Source organism: Sphaeramia orbicularis, chromosome 15 (assembly GCF_902148855.1).
Source record: "Sphaeramia orbicularis chromosome 15, fSphaOr1.1, whole genome shotgun sequence".
NCBI classification, from domain to species: Eukaryota; Metazoa; Chordata; class Actinopteri; order Kurtiformes; family Apogonidae; genus Sphaeramia; species Sphaeramia orbicularis.
In genome coordinates this window covers 1,707,864-1,721,426 of record NC_043971.1, presented here as the reverse complement: position 1 = coordinate 1,721,426, position 13,563 = coordinate 1,707,864, and the positions used below count along the sequence as shown (strand labels likewise).

General features: G+C 39.1%; 1 protein-coding gene across 1 annotated transcript in view; it reads right to left on the bottom strand.

Annotated features, from left to right (window-relative positions):
* Positions 1-8,568, bottom strand: part of ttc27 (tetratricopeptide repeat domain 27) — a 109,282-nt gene extending 100,714 nt beyond the window's left edge. Inside the window, 1 exon segment of the mRNA XM_030156619.1 lies at positions 8,262-8,568. Within this exon segment, the coding sequence (XP_030012479.1) occupies positions 8,262-8,352 (91 nt within the window). The 5' untranslated portion in view covers positions 8,353-8,568.
* Between the last annotated feature and the right edge of the window lie 4,995 nt (positions 8,569-13,563).

Genomic DNA, 13,563 nt, shown 5'->3' with positions numbered 1-13,563 from the left:
ATTTCATTTCACAACACTGTATCGATATTTCTAGGTATTTATTCAAATGCAGATGTGGTGGAGGTTCCTTTTTGTTTTTTGTTTTTCTTTATTGTTTATATTTTATTTATTACTATTTAACACGGTTTTATTAAATAATGGTTATTTGAAGCATCCTAAAAGCACTTTTTACTGTCTGAGGCAGATGGGAGTTCCTTTGGAAACTAGAAGAATTAGAAACATTTTGTCATAGAACGTTAGATCCTGTTGGGATCAAATAAAAATGTGTTTAGTATTTGTGCAGATTTCTGCTGGAATTCAATTCTTCAAGAAAATAATCATTTAAAAAAAAAAAACAAAAGATTGCCTTTTTAATAGTATCATGATATATTGTATTGTGATCCTAGTATTGTGATTTGTATCATATTGCCAGATTCTTGCTGATACACAGCCCTAGTGACTCATAGTGGACTGTGTTCCAATTACAGCCCCATCGATATGGGATTTTTGGGGCCGATGCGATACCAATATTGGGGGCTAAAAAAAAAAGCTGATATCCAATATATCAACAAATATCTGATATATCGGCCGATGGATGGATGGGTAGATAGACAGACGGACAGATATTTATTTAGAGCAATAATATACACATCAGTTATAAGTAATAAATACAGGTACAGAGTGGTATGGGTTTATCTTTTTAATCAGATCAGACAAAAATGCATACTCTATCATGAATCTGTTCATCTGTCTGTCGTTCCTCAGCTGAATCTCTTCCTCATGCTGAACAGTTCCTTAGTTCCATCCACCACAAACAAACCATGTGTTTACAAACAGAGTCAGGAGGGAACTGGGCATCTGAGGAATTTTGCCGCAACGTGCATTGTGGGAAACGGAGGTTCACACAGTCGCCTGACAGCAGCAGCTGGAACAGACACATTGCAGAAACGGTAGGAGCTCCCTTCCCTCTATGCATGTTCCTGCAGCCGTTTCCGCGTTATGTTTGTTTCATCCATATAATATCATATGGTCGTGCTGCTGCTGTCAGGTGGCTGTGTGAACCTCCGTTTCCCACAATGCACGTCGCAACAAAATTCCGAAGATGCCCGAGTGACGTCCCGGGTCGGTTTGTAAACACATGGTTTGTTTGTGGTGGATGGAAGTAAGAAACTGTTCAACATGAAGAAGAGATTCAGCTGAGGAATGACAGACAGACCAACAGACGAATGAAACTGAGGAGACGACTGAGGATGGACAGATTTAATGAAAAACGGGTCACGAAAGTCTCCCGCACCTTTAAATAGTGATCAGTTCAAACTAATGCTGTTGCACTTGAGATTTGAAATGATGAAATAAAGTCAAGTATTCTTGTCCCAGTCTGACCTGTAACCTTAACCCAGCAGTGTCAGTAACAGTAGTGTATCTACACAACCTTTATGACTTCCATGTCTGCCCATGATGTCACTGTAAACACAGATCCCAGGTGTTCATTACCTGTTGAGTTCATGGATTGGACTTTCTGAGGCCTGTTCCTTTAAGTCCCCCTCACCACACATGAACCTTAGTTAACCATTCAGTGCACCTCTGACTGTCACATGTGCCACATCCATCATAAAGCCTGGTTTCAGCTCCACTTAGGCGCACCTGCAGGCTGCTCACACCATGCCTTAACCGTACCCTGGGCTTTAATAAGCAATTGCAGTGCGAGTGGCGTTGTAAAGGAGGTGTGGAGATTTTCATCTCGCTGCTGATCTAATGAAACCCAGGGGCTACCATAATAGCACGGGGGGGAGGGGGCAAGAGCAGAGCACAGGGGAGGGCTGTGGCTTTATGAGGGGGAAAATGAAAGCCTGAGGTACGGCCACATGTTTAATGACATTTCAGCTCCTCCTCAGGTCTGCCCGTCAAATGGCAGCGATTATGGAAAACAAGACAGAGGCCCTCAAATTAGTGCAGAATTCATAAAGGTTCAGGCAATGAGCAACGGTTAATAAGGCAGCAGCGAAAAGGCACAGATCTAAGCAGCGATGGAGGTCCAAGATGAAGCGTCAGGATTATCTGTGACAGTCTGTGCAGTATGCACCAGCTGGAACCTGCACACCGGCTCAGTCCAGTGGTGGGCAGGGGTGTCAAAAAGATAACGATAATTCATTTCATGATACTGGAGCTATATTAAAAGGTACTGCACCGATATTTTTAGGTATTTATTCAAATGCAGATATGGCAGAGGTTCTTTTTGTTTTTTTGTTTTTCTTTATTGTTTATATCTTATTATAATTTAACCCTGTTTTATTAAATAATGGTTATTTGAAGCATCCTAAAAGCACTTTTTACTGTCTGAGAGGCAGATGGGAGTTTATTTGTTGGGATTGAACTCCAATCCTGTTCTGATGTTAGTTGTGAACTAATAGAATCTGAACATTTGAACAGGATCTGAAACTGGAATGTCTGTAAAACAGAATTTCAGTTTGAACACAGGAACATTTTGTGATAGAACATTAGATCCTGTTGTGATCAAATAAAAATATGTTTAGTATTTGTGCAGATTTCTGCTGTAATTCAATTATTCAAGGAAATAATCATTAAATTTTTTTTTTGCCTTTTTAACAGTATCACAATATGTCGTGATATATCATGTCACGATCCTAGTATAGTGATTTGTATCATATCACCAGATTCTTGCCGATACACAGCCCTAGCTTTTCCACACAGGGTTTTAGACTGAGTCTGTTTCACTTTATTGGTTTGTGTCTCGTCTCTACAGTGAACTTTAATGTTGCTCGTCTATCTCTGACTTCATGTTCTCTGTATCTTTGTTAATGCTGTAAAATGTGAACCTTTAATCCAAACCTGCGACAGAAGCCTTTTGGACCTGTAGATTAAAACTACTAACCAGAAACACCACAAACAAACTAGTCCAGAGTTTATTTAACACTGAAACCACTTCTAAAGGGTGTTGGTGGGATTGTAGTTTTATTACCGTGTTCACACCTGCCCTAAGGAACTGAATGGACCGTTCAACTGCATTCAGTCAGTTTATGTTTCCAAAGCCTGGAGTCCAAATGATTCATGAACAGCCTCAGATCTCAGATTTTCTAAACACAAATACTAACTACACAAAGCCATAGATGTGTTTAGCATGTATGTGATTCCAGTAGGGATGTAACGATGTGAAAATTTCATATCATGGTTATTGTGACCAAAATTATCGCAGTTATCATTATTATCACGGTATTGTTGAAATGTGCTCAAAATGTTCAAAACAGTATTTGTCTTATACACAACCTGAAACAATTTAACCAAGTTGTATTGTTAGAAAAAAAAGAAAAAAACAAATAAAATAAATGGCACAATGTACTTTCTGTTGGTGGAAACATTCAAATATTAACATGTAAACATCAAACGTACAAATGTGCATTAAAGATGACACCCTATAGTCATTGTTTGACCATCTTCCAAATCAAGTTTGTGTTGAAAGTGCGGTAATAAAACACGGTTATCATGATAGAGTTTAAACGTTAATACTAACTGTTGGGAATTTTACCACAGATTATCATTATACCTGTAATCGTTACATCCCTAGATTCCAGTCATGCACTACAGCCTTCGATGACTTCACAAAAACACATTCCAGCTGCGCAGATCAACTTCACAAAAGTCGCTTTTCCATTGATCCTCAAATTGTGCAAATTTAACTTGCGCGTAAAAAAATTGCTGAATGAAAAATGACAAATTTACCAAACATTTCGTTTGCTGATGAAAAGTTTTTGTGCTTGCAAGAGGTGGTTTTTTTGGGTGTAGCGAAATTGGTATATCATGCAAAACTGCAATGGAATGACCTTTTTGCACAACTAGAGTCATGCGAACAAAAAAATACAAAAACAAAAAACAGATGTGAATGTTACAACAGAAGAAAAAGAGTTTTAAAAACTACATGTGTTGGTATGTGTGGACTAGGGATGTAACCATATGAAAATTTCATATCACGTTTCTTGTGACCAAAATTATCATGGTTATCATTATTATCGCAATATTGTTGAAAATGTGCTCAAAATGTTCAAAAAGTACAAATACACACTGAAATAATTTAACCAAGTTGTATTTCCAAAATAAATAAATAAATGAAAATAAAATTAATTGGTACAATGTACTTTCTGTTGCAGAAACATTCAAATATTAACATGTAAACATCAAACATACAAATGTGCATTAAAGATGGAACCTCATAGCCATTGTTTGACCATTTTCCAGATGAAGTTTGAGTTATTTTAGTTTCTTTTTCATAGATAGACATTGCAAACTGGCATGCGCGCCTGGAATGCTGCCGCTTCTCCAAGAAATGAGCAGTACCGTGAGTTTTAAAAGTGCAGTAATCAAACACCGTTATCATGATAATTACAATTTAAACGGTAATACTAATCGTTGAGAATTTTACCGCGATTTATTGTTATACCGGTAATCGTTACATCCATAGTGTGGACACACCAGGAAACCCAATCTTTTAGAATTTAGTAGGAGATAGAGGGGGAACGAGCATTCTAGATTCAAAACAACACAAATTTATGTTCATGTTTATCCAATGACCTCTACTGACATCTACCAGAAGAAAGAAACTAATCAGCACATTTGTGATTTAATGGAAAAACATTTCTGTTTTTTCGACATTTAGTAAATTTCGGTAAAGTTTTGCGCATATGTCCAATGGAAAAGCAACTAATGACACTAAAAACTATAACAATGGTGAATAAACTCAAGGTCCCCTCATAAAAAATATAATAGGCATTAAATCTCACACCTTATTTATTGTGACAGTGAAAACTAAATCCACACAATGCACTGTGTGGAATATGCCTGTTGAACTTCAACGGTCTGACGTGTACTTTGATCAGATAACAGTTAATGGCATATGTGCACTTTTGTTCTAAGACACAAACACATGTTGTTTAGATCCTAAAATGCTGGGGACTCAACTCAGAAACTTTTATATTTCCAACAGATAATTGCACCATTAACAGCACTGGACTACATACATACACAAACTCAGGGCTATCAGACTCATTTTAGTTCAGGGGCCACATTCAGCCAAATCTGATCTGAAGTGAAATAACATAATAGAATAGACTTTATTTGCCATTTGCACAGATGCATAGCAGTACAGGTGCACTGGAATTCTTGTGCGTTTCCCTGAGTCAGAAAAGGGAGCTTGAACAAAAAGTAAAGATATGACAAAAAGACAGATACAAAACATAAGACCCAACTAAAACCTACAAGAAAACAGTTATAGCACATACAGCTCAGATGCACATTTGTAAAAATAGAGTATTATATAAAAAGGGGTAACAGTAATGATAATAAGAATCCTGAGAGGTAGAGCAGGTTATTGCACATTCAGTTCAGAGCATGGTATTTATAAGTGTCTGTGTCAGTGTGGGGGACTGGTGACCTGGGGTATTTATGAAATGCAAAAATTACACTAAGATATGAACAATCCTTTTAGTTCAGGTTCCACATTCAGAACAGTTCAATGTCAAGTGGGCAGGACCAGTCAAATACGATCAGAATAACATGTAAATAATGACAACTTCAAATATTTCTCTGTGTAAATGTAAATATTTTCATGCATTTACAACAAAACAAAGTATAATTTCATAAAAAATGTGAATAACCTGAACAAATATGAACAACCTGAAATGTCTTCAGAGAAGTCAGTGTAATTGTACCAATATTCTGTCTGTTATTAAATGTTTTGTGTGTTTGTAGATTCACTGTGATCTGTAAGTTACAAAGTACATGTGGAAATGATAAACTGAGGCAGAACAGTGTTAAAATTACACCTGTTTTTTCAGTTTGTTCATGTTATTCACATCTTTTGAAAGGATAGTTTGTTGATGCAAACTTTTTCATAATGTAAATTAACTTTTTTTGCTCTAAACATAGAGAAAAGTTTGGAGTTGACATTATTTCTATATTATTCTGTTATTATTTTACTGGTTGGGCCCACTGCAGATCAGATTTAGCTGAATGTGGAACTGAACTAACATGAGTTTGACAGCCCTGCTTTAAAAAGATGTGAATAACCTGAAAAAACTGACATTTCTTCAGTAAAATCAGTGTAATTTTCTCAGTCTTCTTCCTCCACTTCTCATTAGTCCATGTGCATTCTGCATCAGATCTCCAAAGACACTAAACACTGAGGAACAGGAAGAAAAGAGTTCAAACTGGACTGAATTTAATACAGACATTTCAGGTTGGACACATTTGTTCGGGTTAGTCACATTTTATTGTTACAGGAGTTTGGAAATGGAAATATTTTCAGAATTTAATAACATTTCTTGCACTAAAACAAAGAAAAAAATTTGAAGTTGTTAATTCAAGATTTTTTTTGCTAAATTTGAGATTTTGTTTTGGCTTAATTCAAGATTTTTTTTTTACCCAGTTTAATTTTTTTTTTTTGCTTAATTCAAGCTTTTTTCCTTAATTCAAGCTACTTTTTTTTGCTTAATTCAATTCAAGACTGTGGAATTTTTCTACTTTGTAAATTCATCCCACGGGCCAGATAGGAACCTTTGGCGGGACGCATTTGGCCCCCGGGCCAGATGTTTGACAACCCTGATTTTTAGGTTAATTTAATGGTATTTTACTGATCTGACCCACTTGAGACTGAATTGGGCTGAATGTGGAACCTGAACTAAAACAAGATTCTAATAGTTTGGGATTTTTCATTCTAGTTTAGTTTTATTTAGTTTGGACTTTTTTTCTCTAATTCAGTTTGTTTTAATTTGTTTTTAGAGCAAGTTTGATAGTTTTTATTAGTTTTAATTTTTTTCTAAATGCTTAGTTGTAGTTCAGTTGTAGTTCAGTTGTAGTTTAGTTGTAGTTCAGTTGTAGTTCAGTTGTAGTTCAGTGGTCTCTTTTCTCTTCTTCTCTGTGCTCCTATTCAAATCAATCCCAGACAGGACTCTGCTGCTTTAGTCTCCATGTTTCCAGGTAGAGTGGGGACCAGAAGACGACTGGAAACCACAAGTGAACACAAGTGACGGAGCAAAAAGTGTCGTATGGAGACAGCACAGAAAACTGAGAGAGACAAAGAAATCCATTTAACATCAATCTGACATTGACAAAGACCAAAACCAAGGGAATTTGATCCATAATTTTTCTAAGTTTTTGTTTGTTTCATAAACACACAATACAGTTTCAGTTATTTATCATTTTTTTCTTTTAATTATAGTTTTTATTTATTCCAGTTAATGAAAATGTTTTTACAATTCTAGTTTTCGTCTTTTCGTTAGTTTTCGTTAACAATAATAACCTTGAACTGAAATAATTGTTAATATCTTAGTGTAATTTTTGCATTTCACAAATCCCTCCCCCGGGCCGGACTGGACCCTTTGAGGACCGGATTTGGGCCGCGGACCGCACGTTTGACACCCCTGTACAAACTGCAGAAGAAGGCCATATGACGCGTTTGAGTGCGTGTCAGTGCGGACGTCACACACTCCGCACACACACTGTCAGAACAATCTAGCACTTCCATACAACGACGTGACAGCTAATGGTTTATCCGACCTACCACGCATCCCGCAAACACACCTTCAGCTAACCCAGTAAAACCTTTTTAAACAGATGTCCCTGAACGCAGCATTACAGCGACGTTATTACGAGAACACATGAGAGAATCAAACTACAGCTTACCTGCTACTGTTTGGACTAATACTTGAATTTATTTGTGATGCTCGTTTCTGTTAAATGTTGCATCTTTGTACTTGTTAATTATCAATAAAGGTTTTTTTTAAGCGACAACTAAAGCTAATGTTAGCTAATTACACAAGTTGCCATTTCGTTAAAGGTAACACGAGTTGCCACAGAACATGTATGCCGAATTGTAAACCAACTCAGTGTATGTGTAAATAAATATTCAGCAGAATGTTACCGGATGTCCATCTGTGTCCGTTAGTACAGATTCCGTTAAATCGACGTGGTTTTGAATGCGGTTCGGTGTGACGTTCACGTACACGAGCCCAAACGGACCGGAATTGAAAACTAGCTAACGTTGGACTTCAACACGGATATGAGTCCACTTTAACTGGAGCACATGTGTGTTCATTTATGTTAGCACGGCAGTACAGACCCTGTAATGTGAGGAGGATGCAGTGGACAGGCTCCGGTTTCAACATGGATGCGTTCAAATGCCACTTCACATAGAAAACAGGTTGACAGTGTGTATCGGAAAAACGGGCTCCGCTGTGGGACAGAACCACACCGAAGCCGGTTCCGAAGCTCACCTGCACTGCCGTAGAGGCTCTGCTTCCATTCCGCTGCTTCACTGCCTGTTAAAAACCCTCGGAGGACGGAGAGCTCCACGTCCAGCATCATGACCGGACCGAACCGGACCGGACCGGACCGGACCGCTGAAGAGGAGCCGGAGCCAGACAGGACGGAGCCGGACCAGAGCCCCAGACCCGCGCCTGTGTGAATGACCGCTGTCCCCGTGTGTCAGACTCAGATAACGGCTTTAATTCTACCCATGTGGCGCAAGTGGCATCAGTGAGCAGCCATGACAGATGTGCGGTGCATTGTGGGAAAACTAATCAAGGCTCGTTCAGGGACGGTAGTATGTATGACATGCGGCACGTGCACACACAATATTGCTATGACGCTAACATGACGTAGCCCAGGGCTCTGACACGCATGCTCTGTCCACTCTTCAGGTCATTTGAACTTTTAACACTTTTATTTCTGGCCGATCACAAATTCATAAAATAACTCCAAAAAAAAAAAAAAAGAGATATGTTAAAAACCTTTTAATTATTTTTGCCAAATTTCACATTCATTGCTCCAAATTTGCACATCAACGTCCAAACTTTACTGTTTTCAAAACCCTTTTTTCTAATTATGTAGACGATTTGAGGAACAGCATAAATTCCAAAGCAAATAAAACAAAACAAAACAAAAAATGGCAAGTGTATAATCTTATTTAATTTGTATAATTTCTATTCATACCTCGAGCAATTTTTTTCATTTTTATTATATACTTTTTATTTATTTATTTTTATTATGTTTTTTCCTAATGTTTTTACTTACATGTATTTCTATATATTTGTAATGTAAAATATTCTGTGAATTATGAAACTTTCTACCCTTGTTTGGTGTATACTATTATGTATGTATACTGTTCAATGTTCATTGTTAAAAAACAAACAAAAAAACAAAAAACAAACTCCTGTTCTTTCAGGTTCCACATTCAGACAGATTTGATCTGCAGTGGACCAGACCAGTAAAAGAAGAACAGAAGAACCTATACATAATGACAACTACAAATTTATGTCTTTGTTTTAGTGCAAAAAACCCCAAAAACATTTAAATTATGAAAATACTTACTTTATAAACTATCCAAACAAGAAGTGAATAACCTGAAAAAACTGACATTTCTTCAGTAAAATCAGTGTAATTTTCTCAGTCTTCTTCCTCCACTTCTCATTAGTCCATGTGCATTCTGGATCAGATCTCCAAAGACACTAAACACTGAGGAACAGGAAGAAAAGAGTTCAAACTGGACTGAATTTAATACAGACATTTCAGGTTGGACACATTTGTTCAGGTTAGTCACATTTTATTGGTACAGGAGGGTTTGGAAATGGAAAGAGTTTCAGAATTTAATATGATTTTTCGCACTAAAACAAAGACAAACATTTGAAGTTGTTAATTCAAGATTTTTTTTTGCTTACTTTAATTCAAGACTGTGGAATTTCTGAATTTGCAAAAACATCCCACGGGCCACATTGGAACCTTTGGTGGGCTGCATTTGGCCCCCAGGACGCATGTTTGACACCCCTGATGTAGAATAAAAAATGTGGGTAGTTTTATTGTTTGATTCATTTATCCCTCTGGTATCCCGTCCTCCAAGGCTCTTACTAAGCACCAAGTGTGCTTTTTCACACGCTTGTGGAATAATATCCAAAAAGATTTTCATACAGTTTGTTTTTAATTCTTTTACACTTTTTTCTATTTCATCAACTTGAGCTGTAAATAAAAATACCAAATACTCAATAATTGTCACATTTTTTCTTTAAATGCCATGTTTGTAATGTAAACAAACCATTTTTTTTTAATGCAAAAAAACACAACATTTTTATTATTATTATTATTATTATTATTTTTTAAATATGACATAAAAATTGGATCACATGCTATTTAATTTTTCCTGGCATATGTCAATTATTAACAGCAACATTGGTTAATTTGCATTATTAGTTTTGGTGCCAGGTCAAATGTTCACAAATACTACCATCTGTCAGCAAGTGTGCGTAAAAGCACACCTGTAAATCAAAGAGGATCACCTAAAGTTTGTACAAAATATTAAATTCCGAATTACAAGAATAAAACGATGATCAATTATTTAACAATAATAACAACAAGGAACAATAATTACAACAATAAAACCACGCATCCAGTTGATTGACAGCAGGGGCTGCAGTCACATGAGGCTCCTGCAGACTGAACCTCCACCTGCCCCCTATGTGGACCAGACCTGCCCCGGGTTAGACCCACTGTGCACTGGGGAGGAGTGTGTGTGTGTGTGTGTGTGTGTGTGTGTGTGTGTGGGGGGGGGGGGGGGGCGTTATCCCATGGACACCAGTGGGACTCTCAGGCTCCTCCCTCCACAGCTCCAGTTTGGACCCCTGTTCACCTGCAGGTCCAGGTGCTTGGTACTAATGTGTGTTCCTGCAGTGTGAGTCTGAACACATGTTGTGTTTCATCTGACTTCCACATCAGTGAAGTTCAACAGACGTCACCTTCTGAGCTGGAGGAGCCAGGACCTGCTCAGACCCAGACTGACGTCCACAAACACAGGGGGTCATGTGGTCTTCTTCTGTCTGTGGATCAAACACAGGGGGTCATGTGGTCTTCTTCTGTCTGTGGATCAAACACAGGGGGTCATGTGGTCTTCTTCTGTCTGTGGATCAAACACAGGGGGTCATGTGGTCTTCTTCTGTCTGTGGATCAAACACAGGGGGTCATGTGGTCTTCTTCTGTCTGTGGATCAAACACAGGGGGTCATGTGGTCTTCTTCTGTCTGTGGATCAAACACAGGGGGTCATGTGGTCTTCTTCTGTCTGTGGATCAAACACAGGGGGTCATGTGGTCTTCTTCTGTCTGTGGATCAAACACAGGGGGTCATGTGGTCTTCTTCTGTCTGTGGATCAAACACAGGGGGTCATGTGGTCTTCTTCTGTCCGTGGATCAAACACAGGGGGTCATGTGGTCTTCTTCTGTCTGTGGATCACTTCAGGATATCAGACTGTTCACACATGAGTCTGATGGCCGTCATATTTACACTATAATGTGAAGAACCACAAACAAATCTCTGAGTTCAGTTAAAAGTCAGAACTGAACCCTTAAACCTCTGACGTGTCTGTGGTGAGCGTTCTGAACGGAGGCTTTAGTTTAAATATTCATGGAAATTCAACCATTTACTCAAAAGGAAACGTTTCCAGTCACACTGATAGAATAGACCTGGTGCTTTCCATGGACATCTGAGCATGCTCAGTTCAACCCCCCACACACACCTGTGTAATGGTCATCTAACTGACCGCTGTAAAATCTGTATGATCTCCCCGTCCTTTCCCAGTGTCCTACTTATCCACCCCTTAAACAGATTTGTGTTCACCCCCCTAACTCAAACTGGAAATCCACAATTAACTAGACACAAAACAAACGAACAAACCAACAGAAAGAATGGCTCCTACACCTAACAGATAGATAGATGCTGTATATATATATATATATATATATACATATGTATGTATGTATGTATGTATGTATGTATGTATTTAGGTGTCCCCATAAAACCAGTCTAGTGCTGTCTGGTCTGGTGAAGGTGGAGGGTCTTCACCCAAACCCCTCTGTCCGGTCCACCTGTTGGTCCACTTCTCCAGACCTCCCAGCTCTAGACTCTTTTCTGTGGACCCTAAAGGACACAGTGACAGCTGCAGCAGAACTGACCTGAGCTCAGCCACTGAACATGAGCGCACACACACACACCAGTGGAAGTGTTGGTGATGGGCGTGGTCAGAGTCAGGAGCAGAACGGACGTCAGTCTGAGAACAGGAGGAACAGAGAGAAAAGGAGCTTTACTCAGTTACATTTGGAAAATTAAAGGAATCTTAATAAACACCTGCTTTCTGATGATTGAACCTGAACTGACAGAAGAACGCCTGCAGTCCATCTGCCTTTAAAAGCAGGAGTTTCAGTTATACCTGGGCTGTTCAACGCTCCATCATACACACGTCTGACTTCTTGGAACCACTGAACAGTCGGGGGGGGGGGGGGGGGGGGGGGGGGTTAAGCTTCCTCCAGTTGATAGTTGACATTTTTCTTGCCGTCCTCAGAAGAATGTGCAGAACAACATTCATCTGCAGTGAAGCTGTGATCCAGAAACAGAATAAGAACACCAGTGGCTCCATGGGAACGTCCTCCACAGCCCTCTGGGGTTTTCTGCTGCTGTCCTTGTGTTTGGCGGCTGTGGCTCAGGAGGCGGAGCAGCTCCTCCAGTTACTGACTCCTGCTCCATCCTTGTAATGTGCCGTTGTGTCCTTGGGCAAGACACTTCACCCCCCCGGCCTCCAGTGTACCTCACACCGGTGTATGCATGTTTGGTGGTGGGAGGGGCCCTTTGGTGGTGGTGGGAGGGGCTGTTTGGTGGTGGGAGGGGCTGTTTGGTGGTGGGAGGGGCCGTTTGGTGGTGGTGGGAGGGTCCATTTGGTGGTGGGAGGGGCCGTTTGGCGTGTATGGACAGTCATGCTTCCTTCAGTCTGGCCCAGGTGCAGGTGGGGACAGGTGTAGTTCAACACCACCAGAGTGAAAATGACATAAACATAAAGCGCTTTGTGTGCCTTGAAAAGCACGGTAGAAAAAGAAACCGTTCATTTTTATTTTATTTTTATTTTTACTGTTGTTTCCAATTTTGTGGTGATTTTCTTTTATTTAGTAGTTATTTATTTATTTATTTTACTATGTTTTCACTGAGTTTTGTCCATGGAACTGTGTTATGGAGTCAAACAGGTGTCCAAAAGCAGCTGCACTGATTTAGAAAAAAAAAAAGAAAAGAACAGAGCCCAGAACATAAACTACTGGGACCAAATTCAGATCCTAGTTTTTGTTCAGTTCCAAAATAAGAACATTTCTGTGTGGAGTTTGTATGTTCTCTGGCTCCTCCCACCATCCAAAGACATGCACTGATAGGATAGATAGATAGATAGATAGATAGATAGATAGATAGATAGATAGATAGATAGATAGATAGATAGATAGATAGATAGATAGATAGATAGATAGATAGATAGATAGATAGATAGATAAATAGATAGATAGATAGATAGATAGATAGATAGATAGATAGATAGATAGATAGATAGATAGATAGATAGATAGATGTCAGTCCTGTGCTGAACAGGTGACTCGTCCAGGGTAAACCCCGCCTTCGTCCATAGGTAGCTGGAATAGGCTCCGCCCCCCGTGACCCCACTGAGGATAAAGCTGGTTCAGATGAATGAATGAATGAATGAATGAATGAGTGAATGAATG